The sequence below is a fragment of the Ricinus communis genome, chromosome 2 (genome assembly GCF_019578655.1).
Source record: "Ricinus communis isolate WT05 ecotype wild-type chromosome 2, ASM1957865v1, whole genome shotgun sequence".
In the NCBI taxonomy this organism is placed as follows: Eukaryota; Viridiplantae; Streptophyta; class Magnoliopsida; order Malpighiales; family Euphorbiaceae; genus Ricinus; species Ricinus communis.
Genome location: NC_063257.1, coordinates 5534122 through 5555690, shown reverse-complemented (window position 1 = coordinate 5555690; position 21569 = coordinate 5534122). Strand labels below are relative to the sequence as shown.

Sequence of the window (21569 nt, the reverse complement as noted above, 5' to 3'; positions counted from 1 at the left end):
TCAGTCGCACAATCCCAGAGATATTATCATACTTCACTCATTTGTTTGTTTGTTTTCTTTCATTGTATTTGCATGGAGAGCACAGCTCATGATGCTACACAACATGGGGAAACAGATGTAATAGTATGGAGATATTTTTTAATCCTATAATCTACGTCTACATGGATACCATAAAAATCGAGAAATTAATTTATATATTGGAAAAGGTAAGTAACCACGTGTCAATAAATGTAAAGTCCAGACTCTACGTAACCGTTCACGTGGCAGACAAACGGCAAATAATTAAGCATCATCCCGCCCGTGTCGATCCCGTTTCTCTCCATGACCAGAAATAGCTCAAAAGGATGACCGAGAAGGCCTGAGCTCTACTCTAACTAATATCTCACTTCCATTTCTTGGATAAAGTTCCCCTTTTCACTTCCACTAATCAGATTATTACCTTTATTTCCGAAGAAAAAGAAGAAAGAATCGAAAAAGTATGCTTCGGTCACCACTTCCACTTCACTATGATTCCATTTCCGCTGCTAAAATGCCTCTCTTTGCATTATCATTTGCAAACAACAGCACTCACATTTCTCCTTGTACTGGAGCTTTCCGTGCTGTTGATATGGGGTAATGGCCGTTTTATATTCATCTATAAAATAACTTTTCTTTTGTGTGTATTTTTTGTTTAGTGTGTGAATACAACTTGACTTAATTTTATAAAAATTTTAACTATTGCTTAGTGTATTGGTAGATTGAAGTTATGTAAACAAGCCTTTCGTAGCAGTAGCCATCGAAATATCAGTCAGGCATGTATTTATCTTTTCATATAATTTCTGCTCCTCGCGTTTGCTTTTTTTTTTTTTTTTTTCAAAATAGATATAAATGACTGGATATTTGTTTTGCATAGTTTAGTCACGACGTCGTGCTAAGCATAGAACACCTAACGTTTATGCTCGCGGAGCTCAAGAACGTGTGCTTCAGGTAGTTACTTAGTTACTACCACTATTTTACAAGTAATTATAGAAATACTTGAGGTGTGATAGATTGATTATTAGTTTTAAGTTCTAATTTAATTGTTTGTGATTTTGTAGGAAGAAAAAGTGTCTCAAATGTCAGAAATGACGCCGTCTTTTAATCTATATCCAGGCCAGGCATTTCCATTAGGAGTGTCTGAAGTTGATAACGGGATCAATTTTGCTCTCTTTTCCCAGCATGCTACTTCTGTTACTCTTTGCCTATTACTTCCTCAAAGGTACATAAATATATATACCTTGTGAATTCTTTTATGCTTTGCTGATTGATTAGTGATTTTCTTTGGCCTATGAATGCATTATGTCTCTGTTTGTATGTTATTTTTCTTAGGGGAGGGAGTGATAGTACGGATGGTGGAATGATTGAGCTGGATTTGGACCCTCGCATGAATAAAACAGGAGACATTTGGCATATCTGTGTTGAGGTATCCTTGTTTATGCCATTTTTATCTTTGCTTCTACATGCTTAATACCTGTAAATTATAATTGGTTCATAGGGGTAACTGAGGGACAAGTTACATGTTATTATGTCTAGGTACATTTTAATTTACTCCTATTGATTTTAAAATTACATGAGGGGATCTAATCTAATTGAGCATGGAGTTTTTAAAGTTGAAAATTGAACTCATTTGAGCTGAGAACTTCTTCAACTGATGGTTAACATATTTGTACGATGGCATGGCTTAATAGGAAATATCTCCTTGTAACACCACTGCAATTTGTCTTCCACCATGAGCCATCCAACAACAATTAGGTGGGATCTTTTTGGTTACTTATTTTAATGTTAATTTTCATGACATACCCTTTAGTTATCATAGGGAAACATTGAAGATTTACATATATGTCAGCCGCTTCGCTCCTTATATTCTATGCATCTTTGATATTCATAATTGTGTCATTTCTCTAAATGCAGGATTTGCCTCGGAGCAGTGTGCTTTATGGTTATCGAGTGGATGGTCCACATAATTGGGATCAAGGGCATCGATTTGACAGGAGCATCGTGCTTTTAGATCCTTATGCTAAGCTAATTGAAGGTCGCCGATATTTTGGAGATGCTACCCACAAGCTGTCTAAATTTCTTGGAACTTATGATTTTGATAGTTTGCCTTTTGACTGGGGAGAAAACTACAAGCTTCCAAATATACCAGAGGTACCCAAAGTCACTTACATGGTTGTTATGTCATGTAAATAAATTTAATTTTCCTTGACTTTTTTTCCCACTGCCTGAAAATTTCTGCTATGGCCTGCATATACTCTCCTCAATAGTTTGGGTGACATTCAGTTGATAATCTCACAGATTTTCTATGAAGTACATTTTGTGACCACTTCTTACATTCTGATTTTTATCTTTCATATATTTGCTGCTTGCTTTGCAGAAAGATCTTGTTATATATGAAATGAATATCCGTGCATTTACAGCTGATAAATCTAGCGGCTTGGAGCCAAAAATATGTGGGAGTTACCTTGGTGTAATTGAGAAGGTAATACCTTGTCTATTTGACTGAATATGCATTAATGATTAGTGTTAATCTTGAAGAATGTCTTAATTTTAAGTTGGTACCAACTACATTTTCCTAATTGAGAAGTTTTGTAAAGTATTCATTCCATAATGCAGCAATCTCAGAAAACAATCTTTTGGCATACAATATTGATTTTCTATTTAAAATTTGTTGCCACATACAATTTGGACATTGCTGGTTCCATACTCCATTCTTACCGCTTTCTGCCTTTTCAGTTTCCTTGTTCGCTAAAATGCCCATGTAAATTCTCAAGGGGCATCTAAATCTACTATGGCTGCATGAATTCATCATTGATAAAAATCATGTGCCAATGCTTCTATGTTTTGGTCTACAAACATCAGTGTCTAGGTTACTCTTTTCACATAATGCAAATTCATGACAATTATTTTCATTCAACTTTAAGATCCCACACCTTCTAGAGCTTGGTGTCAATGCAGTGGAGTTGCTGCCAGTATTTGAATTTGATGAGTTTGAGCTTCAGAGGCGTCCAAACCCAAGAGATCACATGGTAAAGTAAAACTTTTTAATTCTTCTACCTTTCTCTGTGAACTTTCTTGGATAAGTTGATATGATTTCACTGTGTAGCTGTGAAACCTTGAAACGTTTTCATTTATCTGACGTTATCTTACATTTAGTACTTTTCAAGAACTGGAAGTCTGCTCTGTCTCTAACTGGATTATTGAGTTTATACCACGTCCATAAATTTCTTCAATCTTTTGTTTTGTTTTGCGTGTATGGGAAATCTTTCGGATTACAATGCGGGGAAACAGAAAAGTAAATATGTTAAAAATAAAAGTGCTTACATGCATGATATACGGCTCTGCGTGTTCTTCATGTTTATGCATTTGTAGATGATCCTGTGTTGCTGAATTTTGAGTTATGAAATTCTTTTCATGGTCGGTGTATGTAATTTGATTTCTTCTAGAGTGTCATTGCCATTCGGTTACATGGTTGTAACTATAGAGCTTGTAAGCAAAAGAGATGCAATTGAGTTGAGGCTGCACTCTTAAGTATATTCATATTGAAGAACTTTATTATGAATTTTCTTTTTGAATTTGGCGAAAATAAATCCAGGTCGCTGCCCCATGATGTGCTTGTGGCTGGCCAACCGATACACCATGGTGCCTTGTAGAAATTAAACTGGAAGAACTTGAGACCCAGAATATTCTTGTAATGAAGTTCCTATTTGATCTCCAAGTTGTATATTAAAATCTCGGTTTTTCTTTCTTTTTATTCTAGATCAATACATGGGGCTACTCAACCATAAATTTCTTTGCTCCTATGAGTCGCTATGCCAGTGGTGGCGGAGGACCTTGTAATGCTTCTCGGGAGTTTAAGGAAATGGTTAAAGCCTTGCATGGTGCTGGGATCGAGGTAAATATGGTATTTTCTGATGAAAGGCATAACACGCTGGAGAAATTTGTACTTTTGTTTATGATAGTGCAAGTCGGCACATGAATACATAAAATTACTATCTGAAATACTTGTTGAAACAGTTCAATGATGCTTCTTACAGGTTATTTTGGATGTTGTCTATAATCACACAAATGAGGCTGACGACAAAAACCCTTATACCACTTCATTTCGTGGGATAGATAATATGGTGATTTATGCTTCTCTCTGGTTAGCAGTTTCTGCTGTTATGGTTTTAGTCAAATTATATGTACGTCTGTATGTAAGTTGTTTTCACTGGTTAGTTGATACAGAAGATTTTAGGTAGTTGTAACATTGCAGGGTCAGAGGGTTTCAGGAGAAATATAGTTCATAGGATTCCTTTCTAATTAATTGACTGTGAAACTGAATCTCATGTGAAGAAAAGTCTTGGGGTTGCTTCCTTACTTTAATTTTGAGAATCTGGTCTAGTTTTTTTCTGGTTCTGGAACTCGCAGCCTTGCTTCTCTTCAAACTTTCAGTTTAAGAAACTCTCTGAAAATTACATGAACTAAATCCAAAAGCTTTTATTATATGTTGGCACTCAACCTTGTTGACAGTAATATCGCTCTTAACAATAAGAAGTCACTTACAGCAGCCTATATGTAGAAGGTTCTTTTTCCCTTTTCTTCATTGATTTTATATGCTACTCTCATTTGGAAATTCATTAATTTCCTATTTACATATCTATTAATCCATCTACAGATTTATTACATGTTGGATCTAAACAACAAGAATCAGTTGCTGAACTTTTCTGGATGTGGTAATTACAGCATCATACTTGATTGCTTCTTTTTTCAGGAATTTTTAGTCATATTGATTTATTAAAATCCATTTTTTCCATATGCTTTTAACACATAATGTCAATGAGATAAAAGGCACCAAAGAGATGGCCTATAACCAGAGTGTAATCTTTTTAAAATTATTGTACGTTATTAGGATTCTGATCCTCTTGCTGTTTTGATGAAATTCAAATATACCTTATAATTTAGCTGGACAGGAGCATCTGAGATCATCATTATGTATACTTTTTGAAGATCCTCTCATCTGCAGCATCTTATTGTTCTTCAGGGAACACATTAAACTGTAACCATCCTGTGGTCATGGAGCTCATCCTGGAAAGCCTAAGACATTGGTACAGCCAACCTACAAGTACAACCGTGGTTAAATTTATTACTGGTTAAGCATATAATAAAGAATCGGGCATATGTGTTTTGTGATAGTTTTGAAAAATCTGTTCTTGAAGTTGTCTCTGAAAGTTTTCTTATTTAGATGTAAGATATTATCCCATACTTGTTCACTTGATTAAGCAGCTTGGACTAAAATCCAAGTGAAGTTGCTACTTATGCTTAAGTTGATCAAAATTCTTTAATCATCTCTGGGGACTTGAAACTTTGTTCTTCTATGAAGTTTGATTTTTTGTTAAGCTTTCGTCCTTTCTGTTCTGTTTGAACTATGTTTATTGCCAAATTGTTTGTCTATTTGTTTTTTTTCCTTTTTCTCTTATTCTTATACTTTTTATTGTGTATTGCATGTTAAATGAGCTACACAGTAGTGATCTCGCTCCCCTTTAGGGATAAACACGAGACCTCTTGATGGAATATCTTAAGTATTCTTTTGGACTGTCTTTTTAGGTATTTGAATTTCACTCTGATGTCAATTTTTTTTTCTTTCGCTTGCTGAACTGCAGGGTCACTGAATATCATGTGGATGGATTCCGATTTGACCTTGCAAGTGTACTTTGTCGAGGAACAGATGGTACTCCTCTTAATGCTCCTCCGGTCATTAGGGTAAGAAATTCTTGTGTATCTGCATATGTTGTTTAAAAATGGATAGTATAAGCCTGTATTGTGGAAGTTGAACCAAAGAAGTATTAATTGCTAGTTTTTTACTTGGCAAAGTGGGCAAATTATTCTCATTTATACCCTTCTATTGGGAAAGTGGGCCTTCTTTTTTTTTTTTTTTTGTTGGGGTGGGGGTGGAGGGGAGAAGGGCAGGAACACAAAGGCTGGGAAAGAGAATGCATCAACTTATTCATGCTCCATCATTATAATATTTATAAGCTTTCAAGTATTTTTTTTATTGCTAATTAGTGCTACAGAAAAATACAATCTTTTGATAGTTCTTAGTAGTGTGCCAATGCTACTCTGCTAGGGAATCAATAAGCTGTGATACTGCCTTAGGAAAACAATCTGAAATGTCTGGCATGCTAAAACATTGTAATTTCCTTCAGTTATTTCTTTTCATCTAAGAAAATAGTCTCTAAGTGAGAAGCTTCATGCTCTGCTGCTTTGAAGTTGCAGAGACAAACTATTTGTCTTAAAATCAGTGCATCAGAATTTGAGTTAGTATTTTGCAGAGGCTGAGCACATAATATGCAGTTTAGTTCAAGTAGGGACCACTTCTGTTTGGTGTTTATAAATTTGTTTGCGGGTTTGTTTAATGCATTCGTGTAGAAGCAATTCGGTGTAGTGACTTTCTATTGTTTTATAAACCAGGCAATTGCCAAAGATGCTATCCTGTCAAGATGTAAAATTATTTCAGAACCCTGGGATTGTGGAGGTCTTTATCTGGTTGGAAAATTTCCTAACTGGGATAGGTAATTTTTGTTTCTGTCATCTGTTGTACTTGTCAAATGAAGGAACATAATCTACCATCAATCCCATTTTCCCTTTTTCATTCTGTATTAGGTAATCATAGTTCTGCTGAGTGCTGATGGAGTGGTTTCATTCTTTGCTTATGAAAAGATTTTGAAGGGCTTGATCCTTGATGTTATTTAAATTCAATAAAATTTATTATCTTTTTCAAGGAATTGTGTGCTTGTGGCATGGCACCTCATTTCCTTAAGTCCTATTATGCAGGTGGGCTGAATGGAATGGGATGTATCGTGATGACATTAGAAGATATATCAAGGTGATCTACTCAGGAAAAGATAACTTGATGGCTGAATAGCACATTTGAAATGAAATTGATGAATTGATATTAGTACTACATTGAATCAATGCAGTAAAACTTGAACTCCTGTAGTTTTTGGTTCCAAGACTTTCTTTTTGTTATCCTTATATTTATTGTAATTTTAGTATCTAAATGCTTGAAATTTTACAAGTAATTTTCTTTGATATAGAATCCTATTATTTATTGCCTTTTCTGTCATCACTCTGCATATATTCCTTCATCTAACTTTTATGTTTGGACATGTGATTTTACTGTAACTGGATATATTTTAGATCATGTTCTTTAATAAGAGAAACTACTACCTTAAAACATCACTTCTCACAATTTCGGTTTCTAAACCTCCTTGTATATTTTACATGCTACAGGGTGACTCTGGTATGAAAGGGAGTTTTGCAACTCGTGTTGCTGGATCAGCTGACCTGTACAGAGTAAGAACCATTGATGTCATGAACTTAACCAGTTTTTTATCTACTTCCTCCTGCACAACTGTGTTACTGGTGCATTTAAATTTTACTTATAGATTGTGACATATATTGTTTTCCCGTTTTACAGGTGAATAAGCGCAAGCCCTTCCATAGTGTTAACTTTGTAATAGCCCACGACGGGTTCACACTACATGATCTTGTTTCATACAATTTTAAGGTACTTAAAACTGTAAATAATAGAATCATCATGCAGCCTCCAGGTTTCTTTTCCTCTTATTGTTGTCAGTGTTTTAGCACAATGATGCTAATGGAGAAGGTGGAAATGATGGAAGCAATGACAATTTTAGCTGGAATTGTGGATTTGAAGGTAAGTCAGATATTTGCTTCTTATTTATCTGTAATTTTTTCTAGATGATTTATAGCTTTGAAGTGTAATATTTGTAAGGACAAAATGAGAAGGTTTTCTTATTTGGTATTAAATAATAGTAGTTGCATTGCGCCCTCAACAGTATCCTTACCTCTTAGCTTTCTATTCTATGCTAAATTCCTTTATTCTAATCTCGATTTCTTTTCGGATCTATATGTTTCAAATTCCTTTTTCTTTCTTTATGGAAAATCTCTAACTGGTTTTGGCTGTGCCATGCAGTTCACCTCTATAATTAATCACTGCACTCTAATTTTCAAGAATCTTTGTGTCATCTTGAAATACATATGGGCATAACTGTTATCCTCCATTATCAAAATTCAAGACGCTTACAATAAATAGCTTTTGCTGCTAGCAAAAGGACATGATGACATGACTACACATATCAAGCAATACACCTCTCTCCACCCCAGAAGAGTTAAATTTTAATTTATAAATTAATGAAAAGGGAAATATCATGTGCTGTACTTGTACTTGTTGTGGGAACCTGCGACTTGGTAGGTTGGTTTATCCTGGGACTTGTAGTGTCAAAATTTGAGTTACTCATGGCCAACAGAATCTTAGTCTTTATTTTTCTCCTTGCTGCTAGGAGGATAAACAGTAGATCTTTTTTTAAATGAATTTTGTGTTTTCTCTTCATTTGTTGATGACAGATCTACATGACCTGTATTTACTGTGCAGGAGAGACTGATGATCCTAATATAAAAGCTCTACGGTCCCGGCAAATGAAAAATTTCCATTTAGCATTAATGATATCTCAGGTAAAGTACAAAGCCAATTTCATGTATCTGATGAGGTGCATTCTTACCAACACCTAGTAAGCATACATAAATTAGATTTTGGTAAACTATTTTCAAAATTTCACATGCACCATATGTTTGAGACAATGATGTAGGGCCAGTTTGGCATTGCTGTGAGGCACCCTGCTTTGGAGAAAGCATGGGTTACTCTGATTCTTCCAAAAGTTGGATTTCAAAAAGCAACTACAGAAAAAAAGATAAAAAAATACGAAAAAAAATTTTAAAAGCAAAAGCAGGTGGAAATAAGCAATGCCAAACTCGCTCGTTGCAGCCTGTTTTTGACTTTGGACTTGCTAACGGTACATATCTTGAAGTTCTTTGCTTATTTGTTTAATTTGTAAGCATAGCAATGGTGTTCATGAACCTGCTCTAATGATGTGATTTTGCAAGTCTATCAGGGAACACCAATGATGTTAATGGGGGATGAATATGGGCATACTAGGTATGGAAATAACAACAGCTATGGACATGACACTTCTATTAACAATTTCCAGTGGGAACTTGTAAGTTTCTCGATTTAAATGGCTGTTGTTTTGACCATTGTTTTCTGATCAAAGGCTAAGTGGCATGATCTTTTGGCAAGATAGTTGGCTGCACAAAGGAATGATCACTTCCAATTTTTCTCTGAGGTTATAAAGTTTCGACGAACGCATCAAGTATTTCGCCATGACAATTTTCTCAACCAAGCAAGTTTTTCATCCAGCACCTTTTAGACTTGCGTCATTTTGAAAAATATGTTACTTTGATTTATTAACTTCTTATAAATTACTTTTTGAACACTCTTGCAGAATGATGTGACATGGCATGAAGATAACTGGGACAATTATGAAAGTAAATTCCTCGCATTCACGTAAGATATCATATGTTTTACTCACTCACTTGCAGTGGTTCAGTATCTTTAAAATATTAACCAGCATACTTCAGTAGCTTACTGGAACCTTGTCATCACTTTATGGTACTGGTTAGTCTTGTTGTCTTTTTGGTTATGGAATCTAGATAGTGCTGCACTGTATCTAGCTTCCTTTGCATCGAGTGTGGGATTATTTCCAAAATGAAGAGTTTGTTTACTAGTCTTTTAAGTGTGCATGTATGTGTCTTTTATTTTGTTTACTGTACTAGCTAAATTGAAATGGACTAGCTTACTCATCCTGGGAGCTATTTTGTCAAATTGCTAAGCCACATCATGATGGCTAAAGTATGTCAGTAATGTTTTCGCTGTATTCAGTTTTAGGACCACTAACAAAATTAAGTTTCCTTAGCTAAAGAAGCAAAACTAACGTTCCAAACTGATGATTTGCATGTATTTGTTATGGTTGAGGACTTGTATTGGTATCTGTTATGCAGGCTTCACGAGAGCAATGGAGCAGACATCTATCTGGCATTTAATGCTCATGACTACTTCATTAAAGTTTTGATACCCCCACCACCATCAAAAAGGAGTTGGTTTCGTGTGGTGAGCTTTTCTTTTCCTTTTCAGAACATGCCTAACTTCTTGCTGCTTCTTTAACTGTTCACCTGCATTGCTTGCAAGTACACTGTGCTTTGGTAGTTGTGCAATCATTTTCTGGAGCTGCCTGTTCATCTTTCAAACTATAAAGATGTTAATGGTGCCTGCTAAGACAATTTCTATTGGATTATAAGTCACAGCTGATTGTTTTGCCTGGATGCTAATTCTGAAATCCTGTATTAATAACTGAGCACTGTAAACTCTCTTACTGATAGGCCACAATATTATTAGCAATGCAGATATTGAATAAACATATGCAAAGGATCTTTTGATTTACACTAGTTTTGACTATGTTGCCAGTTACTCTCCTGCCTATCGAGTCATTTTCCTCTCATATCTCATTTTTTTCTGGGTCATGTTTGAAGTGTTGATTGTCCGTTTCATAAAAAATTCATGTAGCATACTTGACAAATTACACAGGAGATGACCTTACAGTATTTTGTAAATTACCTAGTGTGTTCTATGCTTATTTTATGCTATTGGCATTGGACATGAAGCTATGTATAGTATTGAAGAAAGGTTCATGAAAATGAGTGAGCATGAAATTTGGTTTGCCATTCATTCATCTTTCATTATCCATTGTCATTCACTTCGATAAAAATCATAATTAAGAAATACTTCCTGTCCAATTGCAGGCGGACACCAATCTTAAATCTCCAGATGACTTTGTTCCTGAAGGCGTCCCAGGCATTGGAAGTGCCTATAATGTAGCTCCATACTCTTCCATTCTTCTTGAAGCTAAACTAACATAATAGCAAGCTGCTGACAGATGAATATTTTGAAACATTTGCCCTGATGCGAAGCATCTGATTACTGGACTTGGCAGAAAGATCTAGGCTCCATGCTTCTAGAACATGGCTTTAGCTGAAGTGAGTGATACTCCACTGCCGACGAACCCATTCAATAAGATCCAACAAAGCTAGTAATGCTTCATTATTGATACCTCTTGGTGTAAACTTGCTTTGTTGTCACACCAATCTATCAATGATATCAAATTGTGTTACGGACGACTTTCATAGTTTTAGCCTTTCAGGTGCGGCATCACATCTTATAGAAAATATGATCTGTATGCAGGATAATCCCAAAAGATAAGCGGTTAGTTTTGGCACTATTAATGCTTACTTATTTAACGTCTTTAAGAGACTTTACATTGTGGAGAATGTAACATGAACTCCACGATGACTGATATTAATTATCATGCACATTTGTGTTGATGTTTGGCCTGATAAATCTAAGTGGTGCAGTGAGATAACATGTGTATGCTTGTGGGAGGGTGAAGGTGAAGGATCCCACGCTTTTCCTTAGCGAGGCAGGGACGGGGATGTCATTATCCCGTGTTTGTTGGAAATCTATTTTTAGCCCTCCCTATGAGTGTACAGCTCATGAAAAACTTTGATAAGGAATCAGATGGATGGGTGACTTGACCCACATACAGCATTTTCTTTATTTATTTTTAGTACAAGGAAGTATCTACAATTAAAGCCTTTAGATTACTTGATTGTGTTGGACAATTGCGCAAATAAACAGGCAGTCGTCTCGTCTGCTCGTTCTTTGAGCTTTGATTGCGGGATTAGATGGAAAATCTGGATTATAGAATGCATTTGCAACGAGTGCGACACATATTAAGCTGGATTTTCATGTGGCAGAAGAAAAGCAGATGTTGGCGAGTGTGGAATACTTATCTTATAATGGCGGTATTTCTTTTATGTATAAAAATTCTCAATAATATTGAAGAAGTTTAACAAAAAAATTTCTTGTCAGCTATGAGAGAAAAAAGCGTTGGCAAAACCATTTAATTGATTTTGCATTTGCATGTTCTATACCCAGTTGTGGTAGGAGTACACCATCAGAACTGGTGCAATTTTAGCAAATAAATAGTTACTTTTGCTTTTTGCTGTTTTAAAAAATATTTTAGGACCACCAGGTGTCATTTGAGCTCATGTCATCTCTGTACTAACATGATTAGAAGACCTTAGGTATCTTATGTAATGTCATGTTTGTTAGGTAATGGTGGCGATGAAGCATTGCTTGTTCAGGTCCCACTATGAGGTGTCTGCGTTAAGCATGGAGAAGAAGAAGAAGAAGAACCCCATTTTTATTCTTACCAGAATCAGCTGGAGGCCATTGGGCTACAAGCAAGTGGTGGCCAGATCAATTGACATTTCCCCTCTATTTTTTCTTTCTTAATTTCCGTAAACAACCACACTAACAACTGATGTCACATTATAGGAAAAAGAATGAATCGGTGCGACATGTCCTTTTCTGCCTTTTTATGGATATGTACATCACATGCTTAATAAACGATATTATTCAGCAAAAATGTGCATAAGTCTAATATTTGTGAAAATAGTCTAACAAAAGAACATACAACAAGAATATGATGAAAGTTTGCAAATGTATGAGTTGGGAATTGCCATGCCATGGCCAGCTGTTTTCATTGGAAAAACATCATTCCCACTTTATAGAAAGACTATTTTGCAAAATAAAAAGACATGTTAATTTATGTTTACCAATTAAGTTTAATATATATATATATATATATATCCAGCTTTAATTTATTTCAACTTTTGTATTTATTTGATTCAACATATAATTTTTTTACATGATTATTTTATTAATTACAATATTAAAAATAATTTTATGAAAGCATTATATGCTATATCGTATAAGCAATTAAAAGTAAAATCTTATAAATATACGATGAGCTTATTAAGACTAGAGTTTTAATTAAAACGCGAAACTTTAACTAATTCGCAAAATTTATTAAATTTGGAAAATAAATTAATTGAAAATTAAAAAGTGATTGTTGAATAAGTTTAGTTCACTTTGTCAAACTGATTTGGTTCGATGAGAAATCTTAAGAAGAAGAAAGGCACATTGTATGATCTGCTTAAAGAGTTATTATAATCATCATAGCTGAGCACTTGAAAGATTTGCCCTGGTAGAACAATTGTCTCAATTAATTAGACAAAGAAGACAAGTTAACTCCAATTTATTAAATTCTGATTTTTCATTTAACCGTTACCCTAATTTTGAATGATAGACTCATGATATTTATGATACTGAATTATATCAGTCCAAAGAGAAAAAAATTGATGCTACATTGTAGAGAACCCATCCTATCAATTTTTTAAGAAATGCCCAAAATAAAAACAGTATTTAAAAAATTCATACTTCCTCACTAGAATCCAAAAGTGCTTAAATCTGTTCACAAAATACAAAACTAGAGTACTAGACTAGACTCGGACAATTCAACAAAATAGAACACATAATAATGTTTTTTTTTTTCTTTCAATTTGATGAAACAAATCTTTTTATATAATCACATTCTAATCCTCCTTAAGAAATCGCTAATGAAATTTTAAAAAATAATTTATAAAAATTCAATCATAACGGTAAAAGCAGAATCTTTGTTCTAAATTTAATTTAAAAAAGAAACACCTTAATTAGCTGCATCAAATATGTTTTCCTTTTCTTAATTATAAATATTAGATTTCCAGATCAAAGAACACGAATCCATGTAAGAAACTTCAGTGCGTTAAGAAACAGCGTAGAATCGACGCGTTTTACAAACATCAAACCACATCCAACGGTTCAGATCTTACATCACAGACACGCGTAGCAGCGTAATGTCATTCTTCTATTCACGACGGGTTAGAAAATTACAATCTTATCCTTGAAGGAAGAGGGATTTGGAAGGCGAGGAAATTGTCTGAAACAGACTATAAATAGACAGACCATTTCACTTCTCTCTCATAAATCTCTACAAACGAAACCATACAGTCTCTGTGTTTTCTCTCTACAAGGTTTTGGCTTTATTTTCTGTTTTAAAAGAAGCTAATAATCGAGTTTTCATTTTGATCTACCAAACAATGGCCGCAAAAAGCACCGTTACTTTCATGCTTTTAGCTCTATTTGCCTCTGCTGCTCTCGGTCAGGCTCCCGGAGCTGCACCGACGGTTTCTCCGCCGTCTAAATCACCGTCAGCTGCACCTGCTCCTAAAACTGCAACTCCAGCACCTGCTCCAACTCAAGCGCCACCTGTCTCCGTTCCTTCTCCTGCTCCTCCAACTGCTGCTACACCTACCCCCGCTGGAGCGCCGACCATGACTCCAACCAGCTCTCCACCAGCTCCTGTGGCTCCAAGCTCTGTTCCTTCCGTGGCTCTTCCTCCAGGTACGACGGTAGGACCTCCTGCTGAGACTCCAGCTGAGAATTCTCCAAATAATGGAGCTGGTTTTAACAGAAACGGTGCCGTCTTGTCGGTTGCCGGAGCCGCTTTCGTGTGGTCTTTGTTGATGTAGATCTGATGTTGATCTTGAGGTTCAGCTGCTGATTTAGGACTCTTCTTCATTTAGTAGGATTTGATCAGTTTCATTATTATTATTATTATTATTTATTTTTATGCATATGGACGGTGGTGATGATGACTTCTCGACTTTTCGGTTGTTTTTTTGACGGTTGAGATTTGATTTATTAGTCTTGTTATTTATTGTTAATTATTATCGCTGATTATCATGGATTATTTAATTTATTTTGTAGTGTCGTGATGTTCTTATATATACATATATTTGTCTCGTTTCTTTGATGCATCATTATGTTTATGAGAATAAGAAAAGCTTCTTCATGCTGTTCATGATCCGCTGATAGTTTTGGATGTGTACTGTTACGTGTTAAAATCAATCCATGTGACAGTGAGCGAGTGAGGGTTGGTGATGGAGAAAGGAAGGGGCAGTTTGCTGTCTTTTACCGATGAATTTTAATTTAATCAAACAATGACCAGCTGGAATTGTCCTCATTGGTTGTTTCTGCTTTTTATCCTTTAATTAATTATTATTGTTATTTGTAATAGATTAGTAGTTTAATTTTGTTAAGAGTGGACTGGACATCGAATAGGAAAAGAAAAATATATAAAGCAGAAGTCGAGTCTTTTAGGTTTTTCACGTGGCCACAGCTGTACTCTACTCTTACTTGGAGAACATACCCATGTGCTTCTTGTCAGGGACACGTGCCGAGTCCAAAAGTGAGCCTTTTTATGTTTTATTTGTTTTTGGCAAAAAAATAAAATTGTTTTTCTCTCTTATCTACTCTGATAATTATAATCTTTATCAGGAGGAAGAAGCTTCTACGAAACTGTATATATTATGCTGTTCTGTTCTGGAAACAAAATTTAAAAAAAAAGAAACGCAGGAGTGTTCAATTCAGGTGGTGACGAGTGTCCAAGTGGCATCCAACAGTTACCATGGGTTCGAGTAAGTTGGCCAATTTTACTCAATAAAACTCGCACTGCGTAAATAAACATAAGAATCACGTCTTTCCCGTGATACCGCTTGGCTTTTCTCAAAGTGAGTTCTTTGCACCATCATGGATGACAAGTTTGACAGTTCCATGGAGCCCATTCTCTTTTTTGTTTCTTTTTTCTTTTCCTTTCCCATTATACTGGCATCATTTCTCTAATCACCCATCAAGCATTACAAATTATTAAGCACTCATCTTTTTTCTTTTTTAATTATAAGCAGGCTGCACCGTAGGAATTCTTGACCCATAAACTAGAAATGAATGGATCATTAGTAAATTAGTTTTATCTTGAATCTAATTAAGTCAACTTAAAGAGGTTGCGTTTTTACATTACAAATTTTTTTATTTTAATCCACGCATACTTCAACAAGTTCAGAATTAGAATAAAAGGATGATCATTCCTAAGACCACATCGACCATAATGTAACAAAAATTTGAGGAAAATCAGTTGCATATATTTATCTATTTTAAGGGGTTCTATTAACAAGTCTCGGCTTTACATTCAGGACCTGATATCTGAATGGATGTAGTCAGGTGTGCTTCTCTTGTACTTTCCAGATATTGGTTTTGTTTAGGTAAGCTGTTTGCTATCTTCCTGAAAAGGATTCGACATAGAAGTATACTTATCTCACCCAACAAACCAAATTGCAATCGGGCCCATTAGGACAGGACCATATTTGATCAAATGGTTGGCTGGCCCAAAAAAGAGAATCAGTTGAAGGAGTAAACCGCAAATATTATGAATGTTGAGGCTTAAATCCTATCACTCCCTCATAAAATTACCTCATCTTATTACTAGGTAAGGTACCACAAACTTTGGTGCTCCATTAATGGAGGAATTCATATATTATATCCATGGAGGGTGTGCAGTATGTATTCTCGTGACTAAACTAGGAAGAATTATGTTCTATGATATCTTGTATCTTTATTTTTGGTTTTGTTCTGTCTTAGGCTCCCAAGTAATTATGTACATTGACGTATATAAACCAAGAATTATGGGGATGGGCCTCACATGTAAATGAAATACATCCGATGTTTCTTTTGTACACAGTGAATTCGGCCCTGTCATATATTTATTTATTTTTCAATGCAATGGGCATTACTTATATGGATCAGGTCCATTCAATGCTTATGCGATGACGTGTATTTATCAACGGCATTACCGACTTCATTACATGATCGTGGTTTCCAAAAATGTTTGAAAAGCTGGAACAGAGGAGGAAGCTGCAAAGGAGAAGTGTGGATGAGCTGTAATTGGGAAGAAGTATATCGGGAATTATAGCTGAATTGGTGCATTTACAGTTAATTGCAGGTGGGTTCACAAACACAACACTCAAATCTTATCAATGACCAAAAATTATAAATCAAAGTCTGTAAAAGAAGGCTGATAAAAGAAGTGCGACCACAAAGCAGGGGATAATCCATCTTGACGAGTAGTATAGGCTATATAGTTTCATATTTGAGTTCTTAATGACAAGATATTGTTTCTCCAATTAACCAATTTCATATTTGAGGTCAGAATCCTTACCAGATAAAATCAGGCAGTGGTTGTAACCACTTTAACGTGACATGTCTTTGCCTACCCTTCTTAATACATTCCAACTCTCTCCTTTTCTACAACTATAGTTCCTTTAGACAGTTCTTTTACCATATATTCAAACATTATCAACACTATCTTTAATAGAAAATTGCAATAAGTTGGAATTTTCTTTTGCTAATATGGATGTTTGTGGATAAATATTTGTGTAGGTTAATTACAACTTAATACAGAGGGGTTCTTTTTTTTTTTTTTTTAATTCTAAGTATACAACACTAAGAACCCATCTCATACCATGATTAAATGCAATGACATGTTATGCCAATTCCCAAGCTCAGTTTTTGTGGTTCTCAGTTATCTTGTGGTATATGACTCAACATTGAATCCACTTAATCCGGATTTGTTCATCAAAGAAAGAAAAAAAAAAGAAACAAACCATGACTAACATTGATAATTATATATTACCTACTCAACATTCATAATGAAAAGCAATCCCGAATGCAAATTAAGAGAAAGACAAAAGAACAAGAGAGCACTGCCTCTATCCTGGCTAAAGGGTGACCATCTTTGCCAAGCTTTACAATGAGAAAATCATAGCACAAAATGAAACCAAAGTCACCACTATAGCTATAAATGGAGAAAGAATTCCTGAAGCAGACTCAGGATAGTTAGAGGAAGGTTTGTAGATAGTGGTATTACTCCCAGAAGGTGATGTAGTAGAAGTAGCAGGAGTAGAAGTGCCAGAAGATGGAGTAGCACTAGTCTCTGTTGATGATCCTGCTGCCTTTACAGTAACTGCAAGCTTCATGCCACTTCCACAATGTCCAACTACTCCACATATAAAGTAGTGAGTCCCTGCTGTCTTAAGAGCAATGGTGGTAGCGCCACTACTATCTGATGTAATTCCATTGCCTACTGTGCATGTGTTGTAGTCACTGGCACTCACTTCATCCACCGTGTGCCCTCCTCCGTAGTTAAATACTGCGCCACAAACATAAATTTTTGTTAGCGAGAGGATCAAACACTAAATGTTGTCACAATTAGGAAAATATTGGTTATATAATTTAGCTAAAACTATAAACGGTTAGCCGCTTAGAGTAGCGAGTTTAATACTGTCTCATAGTGCAGGATGCTACGAATTTAATCCTGAAGGTCTCGTTTCCCATAGAATATTTTCAAGTTATTCGGAAAAGCATACTTTTACAAGGAGATATTCAGATATGTATTATGAAAGATGCGGAAATAAAAGACTAACCGAGGTTGTCACCAACTTTAAAGGTCTTGCCAGCAGTCCAAGTGCTATAATCAAGACCCATTGTCCAGCCACTGGTATCTCCTATAGTATAATCTGTTGCCAAACTTGGTACCACCACCATACACAGGACTAGAACGGCACAAACAAAACTGGCCATTGTAAGAGAAAACGAAATAGAGGAACAGAAGAGACACTACAGGAGATGATATTTTCTTTTTTTGCGGGGGGGATTAATTGGTAGTGGGTTGCTTCAAAGATAGTCGTTGATGGGGTTCCATATATAGTGGTATGGCGCAGATGGAGTGAGTAAAGGTTAGGTTCACTTGATTCCCCTCATCTCTGAGATTGTGAAAGAGACTAATTCCATGAAGATGACTTGAGTCATACTCCATACCTAATGCAAAAGGTGAAGTGGGCCTCAAATTTTCTTGGTTTTTTTCTTTTCTTAGTTGCTTCAATTGAAACGATGGTTGTTAGGAAAGGGTCTATTATGATAAAAAGGATTAAAGGAGCCAGTTCATCAACACCAAAAAGGCATGTATTATTTTTGTAATGAGATACACTTATTCATGTTCTCCTTGGAAGAAAGATAGAGGATAAAGTAAAGCTGCAATGAGTTTGATTTTCTTTTTCCCGTATCAGTTTAATGCCATTGATTTTCTATTCAAGTTTGTGGAGTTGTTCAGTTCTTAGTATAACTTTTAGAATCTTTTTCTTGGTTATTCCAAATGCAGAGTGATAGGTGTCTAAATATAATATACTCAAAATACATATTACACATTTAATATCTCAGATAAAAATACACTGAAAACAGCCATTGCCTTTTCAAACTTTTTAATCTCTTTATGTAGCTTTCACCCCTTAATGATGATTAGCATGAATGTCTTCAACATCATGACTATAAAGAAAGAAAAATGTGGTTGAATTTATTTTACACAATTCAGTCTACAGGTATTCCTTACAAAATATATCTACAAATTATAAATAAGGTGAGATTTAAAATAATAGAAAGCTCATCTCCTTTACAGTACTTTCTATTAGCTACTCTATATACAAATAAGAAAAATATATTTATTGCAATTTAGAACTGTTTAGTTCGGTTGATTAATACAGTTAGTAGTTGATAGTTGATAGCTGATAAATTAAACCGTTTGATAAAATTTTATTAACGGTTGTTGTTAGTACGTTAAATGACCATTGAGAGTATAATTTATCACTATATGTTTTATTTAATTATTTTATATTCAATAATATAAATTAATAAAAATAACTTATATTAATTAAAAATATTATAGTTAATTTTTTTAATATCAATTGTATTTTTATTAAAAATATTTATAAAAGTTATTTTAAAAGTAAAAATTTAAATTTAAATTTTCGTAATACAAAATTTCTAATTTTAAATACCATAATTATAAATATTATAATAGTTTAACTATTAATAAAATAAAAATTATTTATTATAAAACAGAAAGTTTAATCATATGAAATCAAATAAAGTAAGTTATTATTCGATAATAGTGTCCAAAAAAAATAAAAAATCAAATCAGCTATTAGTTGATAAGAAAAAGTTTTAATATAAAGCTGATATAATCCGCAACTGATTGGAATTGAATCAGCTATTAGAAAGCTCTTCATTAAGAAATAGTTATCAACTGCATCAAACATCTGAATCAAACACTCTTTTAATAATGAGTAGTATTCTCTAGCTAATTCTTACACTATTATCAGTTTTTTTTTTACCGGATATTGAGAAGCTAATGCTATGAGATTCAAATCTCAGACTCTTTAAATTTTAAATAAATAAGTTAAAATTCATGAGAGGACTATTGAGATATGTGATAATAAAAAATACTGATATGATGATAGCTAGAGGCACTTTCGAAATAGTTTATAATTTGGAGACAGTGTCTAATGGTCTGAAATTCATGAAATGAGAATATTAATTAGAGATAAGATCCTTAAAGATTTTTAAAAATCTCTAAAACTCTATAAGTTTTAATCATAAAATTCGACTTTAGAAAAATAAAATTTAAAATTTCTATTTTACCTTTTAGAAATTTTATTTATCTTTCTTTGTTCTCGAATACCTTATAAAATTTTATCTTTATTTATCTTATAATATGTACAGAAAAATTTTAGATAAATGTAAAGGTCAAATTTATGTGTTTGTAAGCAAGCCCTTTGACCCTTGCATTGATTGCTTATGAATGAATAGAAAGCTTCCAAACTTTTCCGAATAAGTCATAATAGAAAATCTATTTTCTTGATCCAAAGTCATATTAACAATATCCAATTGCTAATGATGTTGCTTTTTTAATAAGAAAGCCTCATTAGAGGAAACCTCTATTGAAATAAATGTCATTGATGTTAATTCACAACCATAACTCTGATCACCATATAGAGAATTGGAGTATGTTTGAGATTGATTATGATAAGGGAAGTCTTAATCTTGATTTTACTTAATCATCTATTATTTTGTCGGTTTCCTACATATTCTTATTTCTTTAGTGTCTATATAATATAGAAAATAGTTTAGATGGATATCTCCATTTATATATCAAGTCAGTAGAAAATTGACACATATTTATTAGTTTTAAATAATTGAATATGTGTCAATCATCTGATATTAAAATATGAAATATTTATATAAATATATCATATTTATTGTGGCGTATACACTTTATGTAAGTAATAAAAGATATATGAATAAAAATAATAAAATGTTATGAAGTAGAATAAATGAAAGAATATATAAAATTTCATCGAGCTAAACAATATTTACAATTCTATGCTAATCTAAGGTTACAAAGAGAATTAAAATTTTCTGTTCTTTATCAAACTACTCATGAAAACATTGATGTATTAGTTCAACTTTAATAATGAAACCTTTTATTGTTGAGGTTTCATGATAGCAAAAATAGAAAAAACATACAAGAAAAAGGATCAACATGCTCGAATCTCAATTATAATAATATGTAGTGTAATCATAAGTTATGAAGTACCAAAAAGAGCTCGAGTTTCATTTTGAGATCTCCCAATTTCCTTATCATTTATTACCATGTGACATAGCATGTATGTATGATCAATGTCTTTGTCATTTGCATATCATGCACATATACAATGTTTCAGCTTCCAATTGAAGCAATATAAAAAGCATATAAAACTCCAAACGGTAACATTAGGGCCCAAATGGACTTCCAAGGTACTAATATAGTAATACTCCATGGTAAGCCACTAATGTTACGCTTGAAAGAAACTAAGCAATTAATAAATTAATTTCCAACTGAAATATTCTTTTTGGGTAAAGTCTGATTTATCACGTAGAATTAATTGAAAAATTTCACTAGAATTATGACATATGTGATATATTCGATTAAATGGCATGATAAATATTGATT

At 34.0% G+C, this 21569-nt stretch overlaps 3 protein-coding genes across 5 annotated transcripts; 2 read left to right on the top strand and 1 right to left on the bottom strand.

Annotated features, from left to right (window-relative positions):
• The first annotated feature begins 268 nt into the window (after positions 1-268).
• LOC8281702 (isoamylase 3, chloroplastic) lies at positions 269-11292 on the top strand. 3 transcript variants are annotated; one of them, XM_015716046.3, is made up of 24 exons: positions 277-612; positions 737-791; positions 898-966; positions 1077-1237; positions 1348-1441; positions 1930-2166; positions 2393-2497; positions 2940-3044; positions 3776-3910; positions 4053-4139; positions 4673-4730; positions 5039-5102; positions 5658-5757; positions 6466-6566; positions 6829-6880; positions 7288-7350; positions 7475-7564; positions 7642-7714; positions 8453-8532; positions 8970-9074; positions 9159-9257; positions 9360-9421; positions 9916-10024; positions 10714-11292. In XM_015716046.3, exons 1-24 carry the CDS (start codon positions 479-481, stop codon positions 10828-10830), a joined length of 2355 nt encoding a protein of 784 aa, XP_015571532.2. In that variant the 5' UTR covers positions 277-478; the 3' UTR covers positions 10831-11292. The 3 variants fall into 3 exon arrangements, 1 of the variants encoding a protein (XP_015571532.2); XR_001534857.3 differs by lacking the exons at positions 9916-10024; positions 10714-11292 and having other exon boundaries at positions 271-612; positions 9155-9257; XR_007214795.1 differs by lacking the exons at positions 9360-9421; positions 9916-10024; positions 10714-11292 and having other exon boundaries at positions 269-612; positions 7634-7714; positions 9159-9214.
• A 2526-nt stretch (positions 11293-13818) lies between these two features.
• Positions 13819-14612, top strand: LOC8281704 (classical arabinogalactan protein 5). The gene has a single exon (XM_015716051.3). It carries the CDS (start codon positions 13951-13953, stop codon positions 14380-14382), a length of 432 nt encoding a protein of 143 aa, XP_015571537.2. The 5' UTR covers positions 13819-13950; the 3' UTR covers positions 14383-14612.
• A 2728-nt stretch (positions 14613-17340) lies between these two features.
• Positions 17341-18500, bottom strand: LOC8281705 (blue copper protein). Its single transcript, XM_002513934.4, has 2 exons — positions 18169-18500; positions 17341-17894 (listed from the first exon to the last, which is right to left on the bottom strand). Exons 1-2 carry the CDS (start codon positions 18323-18325, stop codon positions 17491-17493), a joined length of 561 nt encoding a protein of 186 aa, XP_002513980.1. The 5' UTR covers positions 18326-18500; the 3' UTR covers positions 17341-17490.
• Positions 18501-21569: the final 3069 nt, after the last annotated feature.